The sequence below is a fragment of the Mesoplodon mirus genome (genome assembly GCF_964341445.2).
Source record: "Mesoplodon mirus genome assembly, chromosome: 3".
Lineage (NCBI taxonomy): Eukaryota > Metazoa > Chordata > Mammalia > Artiodactyla > Ziphiidae > Mesoplodon > Mesoplodon mirus.
This window is the reverse complement of record NC_138978.1, coordinates 143,065,825-143,091,053: the sequence shown is the minus strand read 5'-3', so window position 1 is coordinate 143,091,053 and position 25,229 is coordinate 143,065,825. Positions and strand designations below refer to the sequence as shown.

Genomic DNA, 25,229 nt, shown 5'->3' with positions numbered 1-25,229 from the left:
TCTGCTTCCCTCATCACATGGTCTCTCCAACTCTGACTCTTCCTGTGGCCCTCCTATACAGCTCTTTGTGTTTATATATAGCCCACCCCAAAAATTTATGATCATTTCATCTCAAGATTTTTTACTTAGTCACAGCTGCAAAGTCCATTTTTCCATACAAGGTAACGTTCACATATTGTTATAGGAGGGGTTAAACACGGACGTTTTTGAGGAACCATAATTTACCCTACTAGAAGAAATCCACAAGAATACCTACCATCAGAATCCACATGAATAATAGACTATGACCAAGTGGAATTTATTCCAGGGATGCAAGCCTTGTTCAATGGTAAAAAATCATCAATGTAATCTACCATATTGAGTCTAAAGAAGAAACACATACTGTCACACCAATTAATACAGAACAGGCATTTAATGAAATTCAACACCCCTTCACATTAAAAATGCTCAGAAAACTAGGAACAGAAGGTCACTACCTCAACCTAATAAAGAACATCTACAAAAAACCTACTTCTAACATCACATGAAATGGTGAAAGAATGAATGCTTTTCCCTGAGTTCAAAAACAAGGTTAGAATGTCCACTCTTATCTTAGTTTTCAACTTAGCACTTTAGATTCTAGTTAGTGTAGTACAGCAAGAAAAGGAAAAAAAGAGGCATACATATTAGAAAAGAAGAAATATAACTGTCATTATTTACAGATGACATAATTGTCTACATAGAAAATTCCAAGGAATGTATAAGTAGACTCATAATAAATTATAATAACTTGCTTTAGCAGGATCTCAGAATATAAAATCAATACATAAACATTAATACCCAACATTGATCATATTTCCATATACTAGTAACAAACTGAACGATTGAAACCCAAAATTTAAAACATATTAAATAGGTTCCAGTTCAAGATGGCAACAGACGAAGATCCTGAACCCACCTCCTCCCACAAACACACCAAATCTACAGCTACATATGGAAAAATTTCCTCTGAAGAAAACTAAAAGATGGTGGAGCAACCCCTTCACATCAGGAAAACCAGAGGGAAACCACATCAAAACAGGTAGGAAAGGCTGAGACACAATTTTGCCATAAACCCCATCCTTGGTGTGGAGACACACAATTAGGAAGGAACTCAAAACCTGGAGCTTCTTCCTGAGAGGTGAAGGGTTTGGACCCCACATTGGGCACTCCAAATTTTAAGGCTGGCACCTGAGAGACAGACCGCCAAAACATGTGACTTTGAAGACCAACAAGGCACATCCCATGAGACCCACAGGGCTGTGGTGAACTGAGGAACAGCTCTTAAAGGGCCTGTGCACAGACTCACCTGCCCGAGGGCCAAGTGCAGAAGCAGCCCTTTGAAAAGCACTCTGACTTTTTGTGAAAGAGATTCACTTCCCAATTTTAAAGCATTAATCTGAGAAACAGGGGCCTGCTGGAACAGGCTGGCGGGTGCCATCTTCCTGCGCTCTCTCTGCCTTGATAAAACTGAAAGGTGCCATCTTTTTTTCCCCTTTTTCCTTTCCTGCAGGTGACAACTTTGTGCTCCAGCCATCTGGCTCCTTCTTCCCTGCTCTTCCTCTGTCTTGCTATATATATATTTTTTCCTTCTTCTTTTTCTTTTTTTTTCTTTTCCCTCTTTCCCTTTATTCAAATGGTGTCATCTTTGCACTCTTCCCACCGCCTCACTCCAGCCAGTAAGCATCATCTTCACACTTTCCTTCTGATGTGCTCCAGAGAGCCAGAATCTCCAAGACGGGAGATCCCGTTTTTGTGGCCTCCACTCAGGGGATGCTCCTTGATCACCTGGCTCTGGAGGCCAGCAGGGATTTCTTTTCTGGGTCCCATGGGACTGTAACAATTGGAGAGACAGTTCTTTGCAGGATACCACCCCAGGATGTACCATTACAAATTAGACTGAGACACAGCCCCAGCCTTTACATGAAAAAGGCCTATTTGCTAGTAGGGACAAGACTTAAGAGCAGGCTTCAGGTTCAGCACACATCTAGAGGCTACGGATGTGCTCTCAGGGAAGGTAGCCTGGGGGTACCATCTTTCCACCCTCACTCTGCCTTACTACAGTTCACTGGTATCTCCCAGAATGCAGCTTGTACACTTATCTGAAGCACTGTTTTCTTGTGACTGCTCCCCAGGGAACGCCTTCAGGTTGCTTGCTTCTGGGGCCCAGCAGGGCTTACACTTGCAATCTCACAAGACTGAATATATTTGCATTCTTTAAAAGCTGTTACCAAATTTTCTGGCTTCCTATCAACCTGAATCTAGGTGCTGCCTGAGATCCTCCCCTTTGGGATGCTTATTTGTCTTGGCACACCCTCAACTGCTGGGATGGTGTGCCACGCCTATTAAAAATAAACTGCTTAGACAATCACAAAGGTTTGAAAGGCAACCAAGAGTAGACAGGGTTAAATGACAAGGTTCATCTGTCACACAGCTCTTCAAGACTGGGAGATGTGGCTATTTCACTTAATGCATAGAAACCAACACAGAGAGTCAAGCAAAATGAAGAAAGAGAGGACTATACTCCAAAAAAAGAACAAAATAAAACCTCAGGAAAAAATCTTAATGAAATGAACATAAGTAATTTACTTGATAAAGAGTTCAAAGTTATGGTCATAAAAATGCTCACTGAACTCAGAAGAAAATGGATGAAAACAGTGAGGACTTCAACGAAGAAACAGAAGATATAAGAAAGGTCCAAATAGAAGTCACAGAACTGGAGAATGCAATAACTGAACTTAGAAATATAGTAGATGAAGCACAAGAAAGAATAGGTGAACTCAAAGACAGGTCAGAGGAACTCATCCAATCAGAGAATAAGGAAGAAAAAAGAATGAAAATAATGAATATAGCTTAAGGGATTTATGGCACATCAAATGGAATAACATTCACCTTATAGGAACTCCAGAAGGAGAAGAGAAATGGGGGCAGAAAACATTTGTAGAAATACTATCTGAAAACTTTTCCTAACCTGGGGAAAGAAACAGACATCCAGATACAGGAAGCCCAGAGAGCTCCAAAGCAGATCAACCTAAAGAGATCCATACCAAGAAATATCAAAATTAAAATGTCAACGTTAAAGATAACAAGGGAATCTTAAAATCACCAAGAGAAATACAACTTGTTATATAACCTGTTATATACAACTTGTTATACAACTTGTTATATAACGACATCAACCTAAAAAGCTTCTACACAGAAAAATAAACAATCAACAAAATGAAAGGGCAAGCTACAGAATGGGAGAAAATATTTGCAAATCATGTATGTGATAAGGTGTTAATATCCAAAATATATAAGGAACTCATACAATGGCTATATATATATATATCTATATATAGATATATAGATATAGATATAGATATAGATAGATTTTCAAACAATTCAATTAAAACTTGGGCAGAACTGAATAAAATTTTTTCCAATGAAGACATCCAAATCACAAACAGGTTCATGAAAAGATGATCTATATCACTAATCACCAGGGAAATGCAAATCAAAACTACAACAAGATATCACCTCAAAGAGACTAAGAGGTAACAAATGTTGACAAGGATGCAGAAAAGGAAACCCTTGTGCACTGTTGGTGGGCATGTAAATTGGTACAGCCGCTATGGTAAACAATATGGAGTCTCCTCAAAAAATTAAAAAGAAAACTAGCATATATTAGCAATCCTGCTTTGGGTATATATGTATCCAAAGAAAATGAAATCACTATTTCAAAGAGATATCTGCACTTGCACGTTCATTGCAGCATTATTCACAATTGCCAAGAAATGGAAACAACCAAAGTGTCCATACATGGATAAATGGATATAGAAGATGTGGTATGTACATAGATGGAATATTATTCAGCCATGAAAAAGAAGAAAATCCTGCCACTTGCAACATTTATGGGTCCTTGGGGCATTATGATGAGTGAAATAAGTGAGAGAGAGAAAAATAAATACTGTATGATATAACTAAATTGTAGACTCTAAAACAGCCAAACCCAGAGAAACAGAGAATAGAATGGTTGTTGCCAGGAGTTGGGGTTGGAGGAAATGGGGAGATGTTGACCAAAGGGTAAAATATCCAGTTAGCAGATGAATTTCTGGGAATCTAATCTACAGCATGGTGATTGCAGTTAACAGAACTGTATTATATACTTTAAAGTTGCTAAGAGAGTAGATCTTAAATGTTCTCACGGAAAAAAAGAAATGGTATTTATGTGAGGTAATGGAGTTGTGTTAACTAGCTCCGCTGTGGTAATCATTTCACAGCATGTAACATACCAACAAGTTGTACACCTTAAACTTACACAATACCATATGTCAATTACATCTCAATAAAGTTAGAAAAAATACAGAAAACAGACTGTTGCACAACATTCAAGCAAAAATACTAGTTTTGGACTGCTTTTTCTTGAATGTAGTCACTGTTCCTTCTTGAATCTGTTTTGTATCACATGATAGCAGACTCATACAGGAAGCTTACTTCTGATCAGGCGCAGCCAAAAAGAAGCAACTGATGGTATATGGGAGTTTAGGGATAAGCTACGAGATTTCTCCCTTTCTTCCTCTACTTTGTGAAGATTCTCCAGCAGCAACTGTGTAACTTCCACGGCTCCAACTCCAATGAGACAGAACTGGTATGGTCTGCCATTGATGATCATTTAACCTGGCCCTGGACTCCTTTACAACCCTCTCCTTAACTTTGCCTTTCCAGCATAGGGGTAAAAGTAAATTCCTGTTCCTACTAATCACTCCATTATCTAGGTGGCCCTTCTTTACTTCTCAGAAGTTTCATCACTGGTGTTCTTAATACCCTGTACTAAATTTATCTGCAAAGACTTGAAACAATTTCTATTTTATTTGTTATAGGCAAATACAGTATAATAAAATTTCCAAATATTAAAAAAATTAGAATAGACATGAAATCTCAAAATGGGGAAATGTTAGCCACGTTTAGGAAGAAAATGTACTAATATTATTGGAGGAGAGAATTCAGGAATTGGAAGATAACACTAATGAGTTTGGAAGGTATAAGACTGTGGAGAAGTTTGAATGGTGGGCTTCATGCCACAGGAAATAGGGAGTGAGTCAAAGTTCTATAAAGATTGTGCTCACTTCAGCAGCACATATACAAAGTTTTATAAGATTACTCTGAAAGTGGTAGGCAGTTTGGAGTATGTGATGGAGTGATGTCAAAGAAAAATTGCACCAGATGGTTAAACAGGCAAGGAGTACTTTACTCAAGATGATTCTGTAATAGGGGAGAGAGACTGAACTCCGTTCTGCTGAAACAAAAGGCACGGAAGTTTTTAGATGCCAGGATGAGTTGTAGGAAAAATAGTAGAGGATGCTGGGGAAGAGGTTGGTCAATATAATTAGACCATCTCTGTTTGCTTTGGCTCTTATCAAAGTTAGGCTCCTATACTCCCCACAGAGACTGGGAACTAGGGGCAGTACCTTTCTTGAAGGTTATATTTCAAAGAGCTGACTCCCAGGTCCTTGAGAAAGACATTTCTGGGTTGGAAGATTATCAAGTGACTAGGAGAAAATTTACATCTCAAAGGGGCAGAGAAAGAATTTACAATTTCAAGTTTCTTAAAGTAAATGTTTTCAGAAAAGGGAGGTTAAGGGCCTATGGTAAAGAAAAAACCTGTCTGAAGTTTAGCCAAACTGAGGGAAACATTAAGGCCATCTTGATCAGTAGTTAAAATTAGCATTACCTTCAGGAAGGTTATTTTATAAAGGTATGATCTATAGGAGTAAAGAAAAGCAATGCTTTAGAAACTTTATCAGAAGAATCAAAAGTAATTGTCTGCTAGGTAGATACAGGTCAGGAATAATGAGAAAGGGCAGTTACAAGGTAAACTCAACTAATGTTCTCTGTGTTGTAGCTTTAATAAAGATGAAACACGTAGAAAAAAAATAATCCATTGGTACACGGTGAGAGCCAATTGGATGGATTGCCCAATTAGAAATACTTCTTTATTTTCTAGTCATTATCAGTCAAGGATTAACAAACCTACTTTTATTAGATATACTTCTGTCTAGGGATTGAGAAATAATTTTTTAAACTTAATCACTACTTTATTTCTGTGAGATTTTTAAAAATATACTTTGGGGAAAAGTAATGGAAGAGTGATATAGCACTAAAACATTGAAGTGAATGACATGATAAGATCCTATCTTTCTCAATTTAAGGAGAAAAAAAGGAAGGGCAAAAGAAATGGGCAGAAAGTAAGTTGACCTACCAGTCATTGTGTCAAGTATTTTCATATATTTATCTAATTTAATACTCACAAAACAATGAGACATAAGGAAGATATTTATCCCATTCCGTAGATGAAACTCTGTTTACAAAGTAATATATCAACCAATTGTAGAGCTGACCCTTGAGTTTAAGGCCTTACGTCTGTTGAAATGCAAGAGCCAAACCCTGCTAATACAAGGTGCTTAGAATAGGTAGACTTCAGTGAGCAGGAAAATTAGAGCATGCGTGAACTGATGACAAGTTCTGCTGATCTAGTAGCTTTGTGAGATTTGTCTAGATTCAAAGGCCCTTGCTCTCCTAAACCATCAAATTATCGGTGGTCTCCTTCTTAAACAACCAATATTTGCAGAGCTAGTCAGACTTTGGGTCATGGTATTTTTTCAAGGATTAACTATTATCACTGGCTTTTCGAATTTTAACTTTAGAAAGTCCTTGCTTTTGTTGGAAGCAATGTTAAATTTTGATGCAGTTGTTGGCAGGGATGAAACTTGGTCGCCCTCTGGAGGCTATTCTCAGGTCTGACTACCATACCTTAATTTTGAGAAAGAAGTCAGGTCTTAACAATTTAACAACTCATTTTAAATGTGTGGAAATTATGTATATACATTATACTTTTTTAGAAGTTACAGAAACACTGAGTTCAAAATGCTCAAAATATTTTAAAATGCTGAATTAAACGTTTTATGGCATAGCATGTTTTGAATTCCTGTTCTCCCTTTGGAAATGGAGATGGTCATCATTCCCCTTTTATCATGCAATATCTATAATGGGACTAAAACCGTTATTTTTCCTCCCTTATTATAGGAACACATGGGCAATTAGTTCTATAAATTGAATGATAAAGCATATGACACAATACTATACACTCAGTTACTACCAAGATCTTTCATTTTAGGTTTAAAAAAAAATCTCTAAATTTCCAATTAAAATTTTTTTTTTCTTTCTCCCAGAGATAAAACATCAGAGCTTGCAAGAACCCTTAAAAACAGAATGGCTCAAAGGATAAAAATGTTTTGCTCCCTAATTCATTCTTTTTCAGTTTTCTTGTAGAAGGTGTATTATACCAGTTAGTGAAAATTATACAAGCAAAGTTCTTGCCATATACTGGTGACAGCTTTTCTACATAAAGTAAGCAGTTAAGGGGCTTCCCTGGTGGCACAGTGGTTAAGAATCCACCTGCCAATGCAGGGGACACGGGTTCCAGCCCTGGTTCCGGAAGATCCCACATGCCGCGTAGCAACTAAGCCCATGCGCCACAACTACTGAGCCTGCAATCTAGAGTCCGTGTGCCACAACTATTGAGCCTGCGCTCTAGAGCCCGTGCGCCACAACTACTGAAGCTTGCGCACCTAGAGCCCATGCTCCGCAACGAGAAGCCACCGCAATGAGAAGCCCACTGCACACTGCAACGAAGAGTAGCCCCCACTCTCCGCAACTAGAGAAAGCTCACGTGCAGCAACGAAGACCCAACACACAGCCAAAAATAATAAATAAAATTTTTTTAAAAAGTAAGCAGTTATGAGCTGCTATAAACCTACTGTTTCTTCCCTTGATTTAAATGAATTTAATTCTTTAAATAACTGAGCAGGTAGAGAATTTAGACTCAGCCATTATTAGATGTACCTTATACAACCACAGTGGTATAAAAACCCTGTAACATGAAAGTGTTGTGGAGGTCCTTCTGGTCTTCTGAGACCGGGACACCCGTACCTTCATGTCCCATTTATAAATGTTCCTGTATAATGTTTGGGATGCTGAAATATTTCATGAGATAGATACACCATGCGTATTATATGCCTTCCCTATATCTCTCTCAACTACATCCCTCTAATGAGTTGGTGCAGCTCCAAGGCTCTATCCAGTAACAAGGTAGTGTCAGGCAGTGCTTGTTGTACTCACTGGCTTTTAATCCTCCAACTGCCTTGTAATCTCCTCCTTCACACCTGGATGCTTAGAAATGGCATATTTCCTGAGGAAGAGGTTTCTAGGGAGTCCTGTATACTTGCTTGACATGGGGACAGGAGGATGGAGGAACAGAAGGGAAGATATTGGGAAGATGAACGGGGTTTTTTTATATAAATTTTTATGCCATAAAAACTATAGGTACCAAGCAAAGCAATCAGGGAAATTTATATTCATGCATTAATTTACCACTTACAATGATGAGTAGATAGAGAACATTAGATAGATTAAGGAAGTATCTAGGAGGTAAAATGGATAAGACTGATAATGGATAGGATATAGTGGCTGATGTGAGAGGTTGAACTCAAGGATTATTGTTAGGTGCCTGGTTTATACAACTGGGTGAATGGTGTCACTACACACTAAGACAAATGAAAATGAAGGAGGAGAGATTCGGCAGTTTAGGGAGACCATGAGTATTTAGCTTTATGTATATTTTTAATGAACAGATTTAGATGTTAAATAGGCAACTGGATTTACAGAATTCAGATTAGAGGTCTCAGGTACACAAATGTCCAAACTTTATGGAGTTGGTAACTGAAGCTGTGTGTTTCTGTGAAATCATATTACGAGTTCTAGAGTGAGAGGACATAATGGCCTAGAACCGAATTTTGAAGAATTTCAACATTTAATGTCTGAGGAGAAGGATATGTACCTGCAAAGAAGATAGAGAATGAACTGCCACAGAGATTAGAGGAAAACCAGAGGAGTTTTTGGGTCAAGGAAAATCAAGTCTCAAAGACAGAAGCAAATCCTACTTACAGGTCAAGTAACTAGGAGATAAAATTTTCACATCGCATCCATGGATCTGGAAATAAGTTATGAAGTAACTTTTTATTGGAGTAATTTGGGAGTGGGTTGAAGCATGAGAAGGAAGTAATAAAGTGAAGATGTCAAATATAGATAAACATTTATAAACAGCTTTATGGAGGTACAACTGATGCACAAAAAATGGCACATGTTTAATGTATACTATTTGATGAGTTTGGACATATGCATAAACCCATGAGACAATTAACACAATCAAGGTAATAGACATATCTGTCCCCTCCAAAAGCTTCCTTGTGTCCCATTTCTTCTGTGTGTGGTAAGAACACTTAACATGAAATCGACCCTCTTAACTAATTTTAAGTGCTTAACACCATTGTTAACTACACTCTTTGTACAGCAGATTTATCGAATTTATTCATCTTGTATAGCTGAAAATTCATACCTGTTGAACAACAGCTCCCCATTTCTCCCTTTCCCCAGCCCCTGGCAACCAACATTCTATTCTCTGCTTCCAGGAAGTCTGATTATTTTAGATACCTCATATAAATGGAATTATGCAGTATTTGTCCTTCTGTGACTGGCTTATTTACTCAGTGTATTGTCCTCCAGGCTCATCCCTGTTGCCACAATGGTAGAACCTCCTTCTTCTTTTAAAGTTGAAAATATTCCATTGTAAATATATACTACATTTTTTGAACCATGCATCTGTCGATGGACATTTTGGGAAAAGCTTCTTGACATTGATCTTGGCAACGATTTATTGGCTATGACACCAAAAGCACAGACCACAGAAGCAAAAATAGACAAGTAGAACTACATCAAAATAAAAAGCTCCTGCACAGCAAAGGAAACCACCAACAGAATGGAAAGGCAACTAATGGAATGGGAGAAAATATCTGCAAATCATGTATCTGGTAAGGGGTAAATATCCAAAATTTGTAAGGAATTCCCACAACTAAGTAGCAAAAAACCAAATAACTCGATTAAGAAATGGGCAAAGAACTTGAATATACATTTTCCAAAGAACACATACGAACGGCCAAAGCGTATATGAAAAGGTATTCAGCATCACTAAGCATCAGGGCAATGCAAATCAAAATCACAAAGAGATATCACCTCACACCTGTTAGGATGGTTAGTATCAAAAATACAAAGGTAACAAGTACTGGGGAGAATAGGGAGAAACTGGATCTCTTGTACACTGTTGGTGGGAATACAAAATGGTATATAGTCACTATGGAAAACAGTATGGAGGCTTGTCAAAAAATTAAAAATAGAACTATCATATGATTTAGCAATCCTACCTCTGAATGGATTTATGTATGTATATGCATGTGTGTGTGTATATATATATGTATAAGAGAACTGAAATCAGGATCTCAAAAAGATTGCACTCTCATGTTCACTGAAGCATTATTCACAATTGCCAAGATATAGAAAAACATTTTCAAGAATTATTTTAAAAACTGTGCCTCTGAAGAAGAGATAGTGTGGTAATTAGTAACAGAAGTCAGGTGGAGAAAGGTGAGTTTGGTTTTGCTTTTCTCTTTTGCTTTACTCTTCTTTATTATTTTTCCCAATTTGGAAGATTTTAGAATGTTTAAAAAAGATAGTGGAAAAGATCCAGATTAGAGAAGGTATTGAACAAAATAAGGATCCTTAGAGAGTGGAAGGTGACACAATCCAAATCACGAGTAAGGGAATTGGGTTTAGTAGGAATAGAGCTTCTGTTCTGTTAAATTACCAAAGGAGACAAAGATGGGAGTAGATGTAGTAATTCTATTATATTCATTAAGAGGAAAGTTCTCCTAATGTCTTTTCTTTTCTTTTCTGTGAATTAAAAGAGATTATCTCCTGCTATTATAGCAAATGGTGGGGACATGGCCATTTAAGAACAGTGCAATAGCTGAATCACTTTGTTATACAGCGGAAACTAACACAACATTGTAAAGCAATTACACTCCAATAAAGATGTTTAAAAAAAAAGAATAGTGCAGAAAGAGAGAACGCACTGTAGAGAGTGGGAAATGATGGGTCCAGATTAATGTAGCAGAATTAAAGGGCAATATTAAAGGATCTTTTAGGTTTAGTGATCATGAATTTATAAAGGAAACAATCTAAACTATTATACACTTTACTTGGGAAGACTTTGAAAGCTGGAGATCAAGAAAAGAGAAAGCAATGGTTTGGGTTGGTCCAACATAATTAAAAGACACTGGAACGGGGTAGGGACAAACACACTATTAGATAATGGACATTGGAATGTAAGAGAGTAAGGAGAGATACAAAGGCAGTATCAGGAGAGAGCAAGGGAGTAAACAGACCTGCTTCAAAGTACTATCATAGTGGTGGGGTGTTTGAACAAGTGAACTGGAATGTGAGAAGTTATTGAAAAGGGATGGCATATTTGTGTTAATAATTTTTAAAGACTATTTCTCTTTTTCCAGCTCTGATTTTTATTTTAGAGGACTGACTCCTGAAATCTCGGTTTCCCAGGATTCACTGACAACTAGCTTCCAATTAATTCTGAGTAAAGGAAGGACTGGTGAGAGTTTGGAAGAAGGGGATAGGGGAGAACCCAGAATGACCTCTTTCTTTGAGTTGTACATACAACTGAGGCTTCGTCTCCCTCATGCGTCCAATTCCTCCTGCTCAAGGGCTTCTCCCTCCATGTTCCCAGCACCCACCAGCAGTCTCTACATTCATTACAGTTCTGCTTAGGGGATTCAGTCTTTCCAAACTCTAGGTTGCCTTCCTATTTCATTTGACTCCAGCTTTTATAACTTTTGAAACAAGCTCCTTTTATTAAAAACTACTTTCTAAACTTCCTGAAGCAGATTTCCTGTCCTGCATGAGTAATCCCAGGAAAAAGATGCTCAAGATGGGGCTCTGGAATAAGGTTCTGAGCTTGAATGTAGTAGTGACTCCATTGCCAATGCAAAGACAAGCGCTTCTTTCGAGTAGTGGAAGCAATAAAGAAATTACCAGCAATATTTGCTTTGAACATGTTGCCAATTGAAGACAATACTTTTACACGTCAAGTGGCAGCTGATTTTGTCTATTATGGCAGTAATAACTACAAGCACTACGGGGACCATTAGCTGCTTCTTATGGCACCAGAGAGCTTACAAAATGAAAATGTTTAAACTTAATGTTAAAAGGTGATAGGTGTTTAAACTCTCAGATCGAGGCATGGGAAGACACAGAGAGCCACACTGAGGGCCTTAAAATTTTCTCATGTCTTATAGCCATACAGCAGACATGGCTGAGGATCAAGCTTCAAATCTAAAAGTGTGGGTTGCAGAATTAAAATGCAAGTTCAATGTACATCTGTGCTAAGTCTCACAGATTAATATCAGGACATTGATCAGGAAGAGTTGGGTATTAAGATAAGGATATATTGAGTATTTAGGATAAGTGCAGGTAAGCAGACTCAGATTAATATGAAAATTTTTAACCCAAATCTTCCTGTGGTTTCCTCACCAATGGAAGCCACCCTTCTTCCTCCCCATTTGAGGAAACTAACCTTCCCTTGCTTAACACATCTCTAAAGACCTCATTTAAATAGGTTAGTTTTCAAGGAAATTTCTACTTTTCTCAAGACCCACCCACATCAGCACTTACTGCATCCTAACCTATAACTACAGTCAGATTCCAGCAGGGCCCAGGAGGCAAGTATAATGTCCACCCTGGTAGGAGTTAGCATATACATAAAAAGAAATGCTATATCCTGCTAATGTGTATCAGCAGAAACCTGTAGAATGTGTGTGTGGCGTATGTTTTGTTTGCTTTTTTTTTTTTTTTTTTTTTTTTGCGGTATGCGGGCCTCTCACTGTTGTGGCTTCTCCTGTTGCAGAGCACAGGCTCTGGACGCGCAGGCTCAGCGGCCATGGCTCACGGGCCCAGCCGCTCCGCGGCATGTGGGATCCTCCCGAACCAGGGCACGAACCCGTGTCCCCTGCATCGGCAGGTGGACTCTCAACCACTGCGCCACCAGGGAAGCCCTGGCATATGTTTTATAAGTGTTAGACTGAGGAAGATGGAATATAAAGTTGGAAGGGGTTGAATTTATTATGAAGAACTTACCTGAGATTCAAAGTATTAGCTCTAGCTGATGGAATTGACTCTAATCTTTGGCTTGTTTGGCTGACTGAAACATAGATTCAATAGTCAGCAACATTCAAAGAGGGCAAGATGCCATAATTTATCTGACGGAATGTAGACAGAGGAATCCATGTACTTAAAATGAGAATGTTGGAGTGGATTAATTATGTAAAACCCACTCAACTATCCCACAGTTATGCCCCCACAGAGGTCACCGATAACATTCTTCTTCAAGACATTAAGACATTCTTTGATGAGACAAATACAAGCATCCTTGAAAACCTCTGTGGCATCTGTCTTCTGTGGGCTAAAGATGACAATGCGGGATAGCACCAATGAAATGGCCCCGTGCTTTTAACAGGAATATGGGGTTACAGAGTAGCAGAGGTTAAGTGGTAGCATTTAATATGAGAAACAAGGTGAGTGCAATTATCATAAAGGTCAGCAGGGCAGAGTGGCAGTATTTTGACCCAAAGTGATTTCCAGCAGTAACAGATTAAATCACATTTACACTGGGAATTACACTGATGAGCAGGCTTGAACTGTATAAATGAAAATAAAATTCAAGCACAATGAGTAGAAACCTACATTGATTTTCCAGGAATGAAAATTACAGCCTCGCCCAGAGCTAAACCAGAGATCAGGTGGCTACAATAGCTTCAGAAAGTTTGCTGCAACACTGTCAAAAGTATAGAGTGTGATTTTTTTTTTTTTCTCCAGGTCTACCTCAAAGGGGTTTACAATTTTCCAGGTGGAATGTTTAGAAAGAAAAGTGGAAAACTCAGAATTTTTCAGAGATTATTAAGATAAATTTACACACCTGAGGTTCCAAAACATCACTGTGGTCTTCAGGTCATAACAGGGCTTATGGAAGCCATGTGATAACTGGAATTTTGACACAAGTTCACCTCACTAGAAATCCTGTGCAGTGACCTACACTATATTTCCCCATATCTGAATGTATTTTTGGAGTACACATACTTGGAAAAAGATAGAACTCTCAACCAAGGTAAGTGCTATTAAGAACTGCTACTGCCTGACATCCATTAGGATAGCTATTATTAAAAACAATAATAAATAACAAGTATTGTTGGCATGGATGTGTAGAAATCTGAACCCTTCTCCATTGCAGTTCCTCAAAAAATTAAACAGAATTACCATACGATCTAGCTATTCTACTTCAGAGTATATATCCAAAGGAATTAAAAGCAGGGACTTGAACAGATGTTTGTAATTTCATGTTCTTAGCAGCATTACTCACAATAGCCAAAAGATGGAAACAACCTAAATGTCCATCAACAGAGGAATGGAAAAACAAAATGTAGTATATACATACAATGGAATATTAATGACCCTTAAAAGGTAAAAAATTCTGACACACACTACGATACGGATGAACTTTGAAGACATTATGCTAAATGAAATAAGCCAGAACCGAAAACACAAATACTGTGATTCCAGTCATATGAGGTACTAGAGTAGTCAAATTTATATAGACAGATAATAGAATGGTGATTGCCAGGGTCTGGGTGCAGTGATGAATGGAGAGGTGTTGTTTAATGGGTACAGAGTTTCAGTTTGGGAAGATGAAAAAAGTCCTGGAGATGAATGGTAATGATGGTTGCACAACAACGTGAATGTACTTAATGCCACTAAATGGTACACCTACACATGGTTAAGATGGTAACTTTTATGTCATGCATATTTTGCCACAACTGGAAAAAAATACATAGGAAGGGCCAAGTGGAAGCTCCTGGAACTGTCCCTACATGAAAACAATACCAAAAAATAGCAATAGCACATATCTGGGGAATTTGCAGAGACTAAAATAACCACGCAGATGGTAATCTCCATCACCTGCTCCATTTAAATAATCTGTTTGGCCTGTAAAAAAGGCAAATAAGTCATGGACAATGATTGTTGATTATCATAAGATAATGAGGTACTAATTCTAATCAAAGCTGCTGGATTTTATGGGCCTTTTTTTCCTGGAACAAATCAAAACATCTCTAACTCCTGATATACAGCTATTGATCTGGTGAATAGTTGTCTCCACATCAAACAGCAAAGATAATGGAGCAGTTCACTTCTATCTGACAGAGACAGAAGTACACTCAAACTTTGTCTTACTTGAGTGCTATGCCAAGTCTCCTGATGTCTATAATATTATAGTCCATAGGGAGATTAGTCATCTGGATATCACAAAAGCATTATGATAGTCCATTGTATTGATGAGTTTATGGTGATTGGACATGAGAAAAAGTAGGAAGTACTCAAGTTGTGTCAGTAAGATACATAGATGTCAAAGAGTGGGAAATAAACTCCATGAAAATTTAGGATGTCAAATATATCACAGCCTAAGTATGATAATGCACACAAACAGAAACCAACCTCCAGAAAGCACTGAAGATCATGTTGATTTGTTTTAAAGATGGAGGCAGCACACAGCTAGGATTCCGAACGATTTGTTACACACTCCCTTTCCTAAATCCCATTCCTGATAGTGACTGCTCTTTCCTTTTACCTCTTCTCTCCTGTCCTCACCCTTCCTTTATTGTTCCCTATCCTTCTTACCCCTCTGCCCTCTTTCACTCTTCCTCATAGAGAATAGCCTGGGCTATTATTTGTATTCTTTACATTCTTTATATCTCTCTCCCATCCACCCCCCACCTCAACAAAGGTCTGGTACCAATTAAGAAAGTAAACATTTCAAGTCTTCAGAGTATTGAGAGGAGAAAGGTTATGGGGAAATAGCAAATCCTGACAATTTAAATATTCTCTGTGTATCACATAAGTATATTTATCGTAAATAAATTCATACATGCAATAATAGTACAAATAGAAAATACTCCCAAGCTACCAGACTGCCAAATTCTGCATGAGATACAAAATCACATACCCATACTATCTGCTTTTCAATTTATAATTAAAACCATGGGGCTTCCCTGGTGGCGCAGTGGTTGAGAGTCCGCCTGTCGATGCAGGGGACACGGGTTCGTGCCCCGGTCTGGGAAGATCCCACATGCCGCGGAGCGGCTGGGCCCGTGAGCCATGGCTGCTGAGCCTGCACGTCCGGAGCCTGTGCTTCGCAATGGGAGAGGCCACAACAATGAGAGGCCCACATACCGCAAAAAAAACCCCAAAAAAACAAAAAACCAAAAAAACCATGTTACTGCAGAATTTTAAAAATAGCATTTTGATAATTATAAAAGAAAAAATTATAACTACATCAAAATTTTAAATTTCTGCACTTTTAAAGACACCATTAGAAAATGAAAGGGAAAGCCACAGATTGGAGAAAATATTCATGAGATATATATAGATATAGATATAGATATATACATAACATAGACTGGCATCCAGGATATGTAAGATGATCTTACAACTCAATAGTGAAGTAGTATTTGGGGGAAAGTGTACTGACATCTGTAATTGACTTTCAAATGTATCAAAAACATTAGATGGATTGATGGAAAGATAGAGAGATGGATAGATAGGTAAATACATAATAAAGAAAAACATTAATCATAGCATGTATGTGATAGGCATATGAGTATTCACTATAAAATTATTTCAACTTTGCTATATATTTAAAATTTTCCATAATAAATAGTTGGAAGTACAGCTTTTCATCAAATGCACATAACTGGTTTTCAAACTGCACTTCACAAACTAAATATGAAGCAATAGGATATTGTTACTGTATCTTTTTTAAAAAAATGGGTGAGTGACTTCTGGATTTTCTAAAATATGTAATGAGCATCTTCAGACAGAACAGATCCTACCCTGACCTCTACTTGGTAAAATCTATTTGAAAGTTTGTTTTACCTCTTCTTACCCTTGAAATGACTCTGGGGGGAGATTTTTAACAACGGTTCATCTTTAAATCACATATTAAAAACATTGTCTACCTGTCCACCTCCTTTGGAAGGCTCCAAGGCAAGTTGCAGACATCATGGAGATGACATTTCTACAAAGAATGTATCTTCTTCTCTGTGGGGCACAGTAAGATAACATTTTAATAGAGAAAATATATAAATACATCACTGTTTCCACAGAAATTAACATTTGCTTCCTATATTTTGCAACCCAGATCAATAAGAGTGGGACTTTAAAAGGGCAAATGTTTTTCCTATCAAACTTTCTCTCTTCAGAAATGGGAAAAAAAAAGGTCAGCAAGATTTTAGCCATGAGTAACGTGTTTTTATGTTTGTGTTGAAACTCAGTATCTTCAGGGTATCAAATGCTGTCGTTTAACCAAATTCTCATAAAAGAAAATAAGAGAAAGAACCAAGGACTGTAAAGTAGAACCAAGGAGAAATATAAATGGGAAAGATGGATTAAATGAACCAGAGGGCGAAAAAAATGGGTTTCTAGAACCAGATGGTATATGGCCAGAGTCAGATCAGTGCCCCCTATAAGAGAATAAAGGACAGTTGTTTTGATTCTTCATCCATAGTTGAGGCTGTTTGAGAGAAAGGTAATCTACCGTGACCTATAAAAACCTTTCTATTATATGCTAGTGATGTAGTTGTTAAGCCATTGCGAGAAGAGTTAATATTTCCAACAGAGCTGCAAATCACCAATTTAGAAAGCCCCATGGAAAAACAAATATATTTCCTGTTGTGAAATCATTGTGGTTATGTACAGTGCCAGTGCCTGATGCTTGTACATAGCTATTTGATGCTAAGGATTCTGAGCTTCCTGGCTACTGAGTCCATATTCTTATGGGTGAAAGCTTGTTAAAATAAACCTCAAGGAAAGTCTTGCTGGGAAAAAGGAATTCATTAAAGGGGCAGTGTCTGCTCTGAAAAGGATGAGTCCAACTGGAAAAAACTTAATTCTGTCAGTTTTTCTTTGTGGCAGAGCTGGCGCTTATCATAATAATAAAATTCTGAGAATTCTTATCTTGCTTAAAGACTCCTGCCATGTAAACTCATCATAAAGAGTATTCACACTGTAGAACAGGAGAAAAAAAGAAGTAACTGGCAGAAGCAGTCTCCCCTACCTTGAATCCTCAAGATCTGCTCTCACGCAGACCACTAGAATTAATTAATTAATTAAAATTAATTTGGAATTAATTCCAAAAATGTTTCTAGTTAATTACAAAGTGTCCAACATTGTACTAAGCACTCAAGAAATAAGTGAGCATTTGTTCGAGTCATTGCCAAGTTCAACTGTCACCCTTTTTTTTTCTCCATTTCAGTGAAGTATAGTTGATTTTTATTGAAGTATAGTTGATTTACAATATTAGTTTCAGCTGTACAATATAGTGATTCAGTATTTTTATAGATTATACTCCATTTAAAGTTATTACAAATGTCCTTCTTAATATCATCATCTATGTCAATGGTGGCCTTAGAGTTGTATAGTACACGAATATACAGCCATGCATCATGGACCTGTTGGGTAGTAAGGACAGAGCAATGAGTAAATATAGACATGATCCCTGTTCTTATAGAATTTACTATTATTGTCTAGTTTGGATAAATTAAACAAAAGTTACAGACAGTGATGAGTCATAAATCTAACAAAACAGAATACACATTATAGAGCAGCATGGACTAGGGGATGTGGTATTACAGATAGTATGATCAGGAAAGATCACTCTAAGGAAACTGTTTTTGAACACTTAATAAGTAGGATCCAGCCATATGAAGATCTATATGAAGAACAAACCAGACAGGGGAAATAGCAACTGTAAAGGTACGGAGGTGAGAATGAGGTTGGTTGGAATATTCAAGTTCCAAGAATTGACAGAAAATTAATGGGGCTAGAATGGAGCAAATAACAGGAAAGTAGTACAAACGGAGAATAGAATTAGACTGAATGAGTGTATCCCCCCAAAATTCATATGTTGATATCCAATGTGATGGTATTAGGAGGTGGGGCCTTTGGAGGGTGATTAGGTCATGACCATGGAGCCTTCATGAATGGGAATAGTACACTTATAAAAGAGACCTCAAAGAGCTCTCTCTCCCCTTCCACCATATGAGCGATAAGATGGCTGTCTATGAACAAGAATGTGGGCTCTGCACTCTCAGAACTATGATTCAAAACAGGTTTGGAAGTTTTAGCCACAGCAATCAGAGAAGAAAAAGAAATAAAAGGAATCCGAATTGGAAAAGAAGAAGTAAAGCTGTCACTGTTTGCAGATGACATGATACTATACATAGAGAATCCTAAAGACTCTACCAGAAAACTACTAGAGCTAAACAATGAGTTTGGTAAAGTAGCAGGATGAGAAATTGAAGCACAGAAATCTCTTGCATTCCTATACACTAACGATGAAAAATCTGAAAGAGAAATTAAGGAAACACTCCCATTTACCACTGCAACAAAAAGAATAAAATACCTAGGAATAAACCTACCTGAGGAGACAAAAGACCTGTATGCAGAAAACTACAGGACGCTGATGAAAGAAATTAAAGATGATACAAGAGATGGAGAGATAGATCATGTTCCTGGATTGGAAGAATCAACATTGTGTAAATGAATATACTGCCCAAAGCAATCTACAGATTCAATGAAATCCCTATCAAACTACCAATGGCATTTTTCACAGAACTAGAACAAAAAATTTCACAATTTGTATGGAAACACAAAAGACTCTGAATAGCCAAAGCAATCTTGAGAAAGAAAAATGGAGCTGGAGGAATCAGGCTCCCTTACTTCAGACTATACTACAAAGCTACAGTAATCAAGACAGTATGGTCCTGGCACAAAAACAGAAATATAGATCAATGGAACAGGATCGAAAGCCCAGAGATAAGCCCACGCACATATAGTCACCTTATTTTTGATACAGGATGCAAGAATATACAATGGAGAAAAGCATTTTCAATAAGTGGTGCTGGGCTTCCCTGGTGGCGCAGTGGTTGAGAGTCTGCCTGCTAATGCAGGGGACACGGGTTCGAGCCCTGGTCTGGGAGGATCCCACATGCCACAGAGCAGCTGGGCCTGTGAGCCACAACTACTGAGCCTGTGCGTCTGGAGCCTGTGCTCCGCAAAAAGAGAGGCCGCGATAGTGAGAGGCCCACGCACCATGATGAGGAGTGGCCCCCGCTTGCCACAACTAGAGAAAGCCCTCGCACAGAAGCGAAGACCCAGCACAGCCATAAATAAACAAACAAACAAACAAACAAACAAAAGCCAAGCATGTAAAAAAATAATAAGTGGTGCTGGGAAAACTGGACAGCTACATGTAAAACAATGAAATTAGAACACTCCCTACCTAACTCCATACACAAAAATAAAGTCAAAATGGATTAAAGATCTAAATGTAAGGTGAGACACTATCAAACTCTTAGAGGAAAACACAGGCAGAACACTCTATGACATAAATCACTGCAAGATCTTTTTTGACCCAACTCCTACAGAAATGGAAATAAAAATACAAATAAACAAATGGGACCTAATGAAACTTCAAAGCTTTTGCACAGCAAAGGAAATGACAAACAAGACGAAAAGACAACCCTCAGAATGGGAGAAAATATTTGAAAATGAAGCAACTGACAAAGGATTAATCTCCAAAATATACAACCAGCTCATGCAGCTCAAACTCAAACAAAAAACCCAATCCAAAAATGGGCAGAAGACCTAAATAGACATTTCTCCAAAGAAGATATACAGATTGCCAACAAACACATGAAAGGATGCTCAATATCACTAATCATTAGAGAAATGCAAATCAAAACTACAATGAGGTATCACCTCACACCAGTCAGAATGGCTATCATCAAAAAATCTACAAACAATAAATGCTGCAGAGGGTGTGGAGAAAAGGGAACCCTCTTGCACTGTTGGTGGGTATGTAAATTGATACAGTCACTATGGAGAACAGTATAAAGGATCCTTAAAAAACTAAAAGTAGAACTACCATATGATCCAGAAATCCCACTCCTGGGCATATACCCTGAGAAAACCATAATTCAAAAAGAATCATGTACCATAATGTTCATTGCAGCTCTGTTTACAATAGCCAGGACATGGAAGCAACCTAAGTGTCCACTGACAGATGAATGGATAAAGAAGATGTGGCACATATATATAATGGAATATTACTCAGCCATAAAAAGAAACGAAATTGAGTTATTTCTAGTGAGGTGGATGGACCTAGAGTTTGTCCTACAGAGTGAAGTAACTCAGAAAGAGAAAAACAAATACCATATGCTAACACACACATATATGGAATCTAAAATACAACAACAAAAAACAGTTATGAAGAACCTAGGGGCAGGACAGGAATAGAGACGCAGACATAGAGAATGGACTTGAGGACACGGGGAGGGGGAACTGTAAGCTGGGACAAAGTGAGAGAGTGTCATGGACTTATATATACTACCAAATGTAAAACAGATAGCTAGTGGGAAGCAGCCGCATAGCACAGGGAGATCAGCTCAGTGCTTTGTGACCACCTAGAGGGGTGGGATAGGGAGGGTGGGAGGGAGACACAACAGGGAGGAGATATGGGGATATATGTACATGTATAGCTGATTCACTTTGCTATAAAGCAGAAACTAACACACCATTGTATGCAATTATACTCCAATAAAGATGTTAAAAAAAACATATTGTAAACAGAATTAGGCACTTCAAAATTCTTAGACTGCATTTTATATATGTCTCTCTTTATTATTGCTCAAGTAGTTTTTTGGTTTTTTCTACTTCATTACTTTTCAGGTAATTAATGAATTACCTACACATGTAATCAACCAAACTATAAGATACTACTATTGTAAAAATATTTAATCTTTTGTATAGTTTCCCCCTTTCTATAAAACATTTATTAATATTTCTTTCACCTTATTTTGATTAGTGTTTTCACTGTGTAAATATTTTCATCCTTTTGCTTTGAACCTATATCTTTATATTTAGTGTGCATTTTTGTAGAAAACATGTGATTGAATTTTGCTTTTAAAACGAACCTGATATCTGTGTTGTAACTGGCTTGTATAGATTGTTTTTAATTAATGTTATTATTAAAGTGGTTGGAATAAAATCTAAAAAAAAAAACTATTAAAAAAAAAGAATGTGACTGATCAGAAACTGAATTGGGCTGAGGAGCTTCAAGATGGCGGAAGAGTAAGATGTGGAGATCACCTTCCTCCCCACAAATACATCAGAAACACATCTACATGTGGAACAACTCCTGTAGAACACCTACTGAATGCTGGCAGAAGACCTCAGACCTCCCAAAAGGCAAGAAACTCCCCATGTACCTCGGTAGGGAAAAAGAAAAAAGAAAAAACAGAGACAAAAGAATAAGGATGGGACCTGCACCAGTGGGAGGGAGCCGTGAAGGAGGAAAGGTTTCCACAGACTAGGAAGCCCCTTCGTGGGCGGAGACTGCGGTTGGTGGAGGAGGGAAGCTTCAGAGCCACGGAGGAGAGCACAGCAACAGGGGTGCGGAGGGCAAAGTGGAGAGATTCTCGCACAGAGGATCGGGGCCGACCGGCACTCACCAGCCCGTGAGGCTTGTCTGCTCACCCGCCGGGGCGGGCGGGGGCTGGGAGCTGAGGTTTGGGCGTTGGAGGTCGGATCCCAGGGAGAGGACTGGGGTTGGCGGCGTGCACACAGCCTGAAGGGGTTAGCGCACCACGGCTAGCCGGGAGGGAGTCCGGGGAAAAGTCTGGACCTGCCGAAGGGACAAGAGACTTTTTCTTGCCTCTTTGTTTCCTGGTGCAGGAGGAGAGGGGATTAAGAGCGCTGCTTAATGGAGCTCCAGAGGGCACCAGCTGCGGCTATCAGAGCGGACCCCAGAGACGGGCATGAGACGCTAAGGCCGCTGCTGCAGCCTCCAAGAAGCCTGTGTGAAAGCACAGCTCACTATCCACACCTCCCCTCCCAGGAGCCTGTGCAGCCGGCCACTGCCAGGGTCCCGTGATCCAGGGACAACTTCCCGGGAGAACACATGGCGCGCCTCAGGCTGGTGCAACGTCACGACGGCCTCTGCCGCCGCAGGCTCGCCCCGCACTCCGTGCTCCTCCCTCCCTCTGGCCTGAGTGAGCCAGAGCCCCTGAATCAGCTGCTCCTTTAACCCCGTCCTGTCTGAGCAAAGAACAGACACCCTCAGGCGACCCACACACAGAGGCGGGCCAAATCCAAAGCTGAACCCCAGCAGCTGTGCAAACAAAGAAGAGAAAGGGAAATCTCTCCCAGCAGCCTCAGAAGCAGCAGATTAAAGCTCCACAATCAACTTGATGTAACCTGCATCTGTGGACTACCTGAAAGGACAACCAATCATCCCAAATTGAGGAGACGGACTTTGGGAGCAACGATATATATTTTTTCCCTTTTTCTCTTTTTGTGAGTGTGTATGCATATGCTTCTGTGTGTGATCTTGTCTGTATAGCTTTGCTTTTACCATTTGTCCTAGGGTCTGTCTGTCCGTTCTTTTGTTTTGTTTTTTTTTAGTATACTTTTCAGCGCTTGTTATCATTGGTGAATTTGTTTTTTGGTTTGGTTGCTCTTTCTTTCTTTTTTTAAATTACTTTAAAATTATTTTTTAATAATTATTGTTTGTTTTTATTTTAATAACTTTTTATTTATTTTCTCTTTCTTCCTTCCTCCCTTCCTCCCTCCCTCCCTCTCTCTCTCTCTGTCTCTCTCTCTCTCTCTCTTTCTTTCATTCTTTCTTTCTTTTCTCCCTTTTATTCTGAGCCGTGTGGATCACAGGCTCTTGGTGCTCCAGCCAAGCGTCAGGGCTGTGCCTCTGAGGTGGGAGAGCCAACTTCAAGATATTGGTCCACCAGAGACCTCCCACCTCCACGTAATATCAAATGGCAAAAATCTCCCAGAGATCTCCAACTCAACACCAACACCCAGCTTCACTCAACGACCAGCAAGCTAAAGTGCTGGACACCCTATGCCAAACAACTAGCAAGACAGGAACACAACCCCACCCATTAGCAGAGAGGCTGCCTAAAATCATAATATGGCCACAGACACCCCAAAACACACCACCAGACGTGGACCTGCCCACCAGAAAGACAAGATCCAGCCTCATCCACCACAACACAGGCACTAGTCCCCTCCACCAGGAAGCCTACACAATCCACTGAACCAACCTTAGCCACTGGGGGCAGACACCAAAAACAACGGGAACTACGAACCTGCAGCCTGCGAAAAGGAAACCCCAAACACAGTAAGTTAAGCAAAATGAGAAGACAAAGAAACACACAGCAGATGAAGGAGCAAGGTAAAAACCCACCAGACCTAACAAATGAAGAGGAAATAGGCAGTCAACCTGAAAACGAATTCAGAATAATGATAGTAAAGATGATCCAAAATCTTTGAAATAGAATGGAGAAAATACAAGAAACGTTTAACAAGGACTTAGAAGAACTAAAGAGCAAACAATCATGAACAACACAATAAATGAAATTCAAAATTCTCTAGAAGGGATCAATAGCAGAATAACTGAGGCAGAAGAATGGATAAGTGACCTGGAAGATAAACTAGTGGAAATAACTACTGCAGAACAGAATAAAGAAAAAAGACTGAAAAGAATTGAGGACAGTCTCAAGAGATCTCTGGGACAATATTAAATGCATGAACATTCGAATTACAGGGGTCCCAGAAGAAGAAGAAAAAAAGAAAGGGACTCAGAAAATATTTAAAGAGATTATAGTTGTAAACTTCCCTAATATGGGAAAGGAAATAGTTAATCAAGACCGGGAAGCACAGAGATTCCCATACAGGATAAATCCAAGGAGAAACACGCAATGACACATATTAATCAAACTGTCAAAAATTAAATACAAAGAAAAAATATTAAAAGCAACAAGGGAAAAACAACAAATAACATACAAGGGAATCCCCATAAGGTTAACAGCTGATCTTTCAGCAGAAACTCTGCAAGCCAGAAGGGAGTGGCAGGACATGTTTAAAGTGATGAAGGAGAAAAACCTACAACCAAGATTACTCTACCCAGCAAGGATCTCATTCAGATTTGATGGAGAAATTAAAACCTTTACAGACAAGCAAAAGCCAAGAGAATTCAGCACCACCAAACCAGCTTTACAACAAATGCTAAAGGAACTTCTCTAGGCAGGAAACACAAGAGAAGGAAAAGACCTGCAATAACACACGCAAAGCAATTAAGAAAATGG

The 25,229-nt window shown here is 38.8% G+C and overlaps 1 protein-coding gene and 1 pseudogene across 9 annotated transcripts in view; both read right to left on the bottom strand.

Moving 5' to 3' along the window:
• The window catches only part of LOC309799286 (centrosomal protein of 78 kDa-like), a 659,089-nt pseudogene that overhangs the window by 143,434 nt on the left and 490,426 nt on the right, over positions 1-25,229 (bottom strand). The window lies entirely within an intron of this gene.
• Positions 1-25,229, bottom strand: part of LOC309801411 (uncharacterized protein) — a 126,444-nt gene that overhangs the window by 25,029 nt on the left and 76,186 nt on the right. For 2 of the 8 annotated variants that reach the window (XR_014293580.1, XR_014293583.1), the window contains exon 4: positions 17,028-17,109. The exons of 2 other annotated variants lie outside the window; for them this stretch is intronic. Coding sequence is in view for 3 of the 6 variants with exons in the window: in XM_082616251.1 (XP_082472377.1) it covers positions 13,095-13,162 (68 nt within the window). In the remaining 3 variants the exon portion in view is untranslated. Of the gene's footprint in view, positions 1-334; positions 364-399; positions 1,853-12,096; positions 13,221-17,027; positions 17,110-25,229 lie in introns of those variants that run through there. 4 more of the 8 variants (XR_014293582.1, XM_082616250.1, XM_082616251.1 and 1 more) reach the window with 4 other exon arrangements.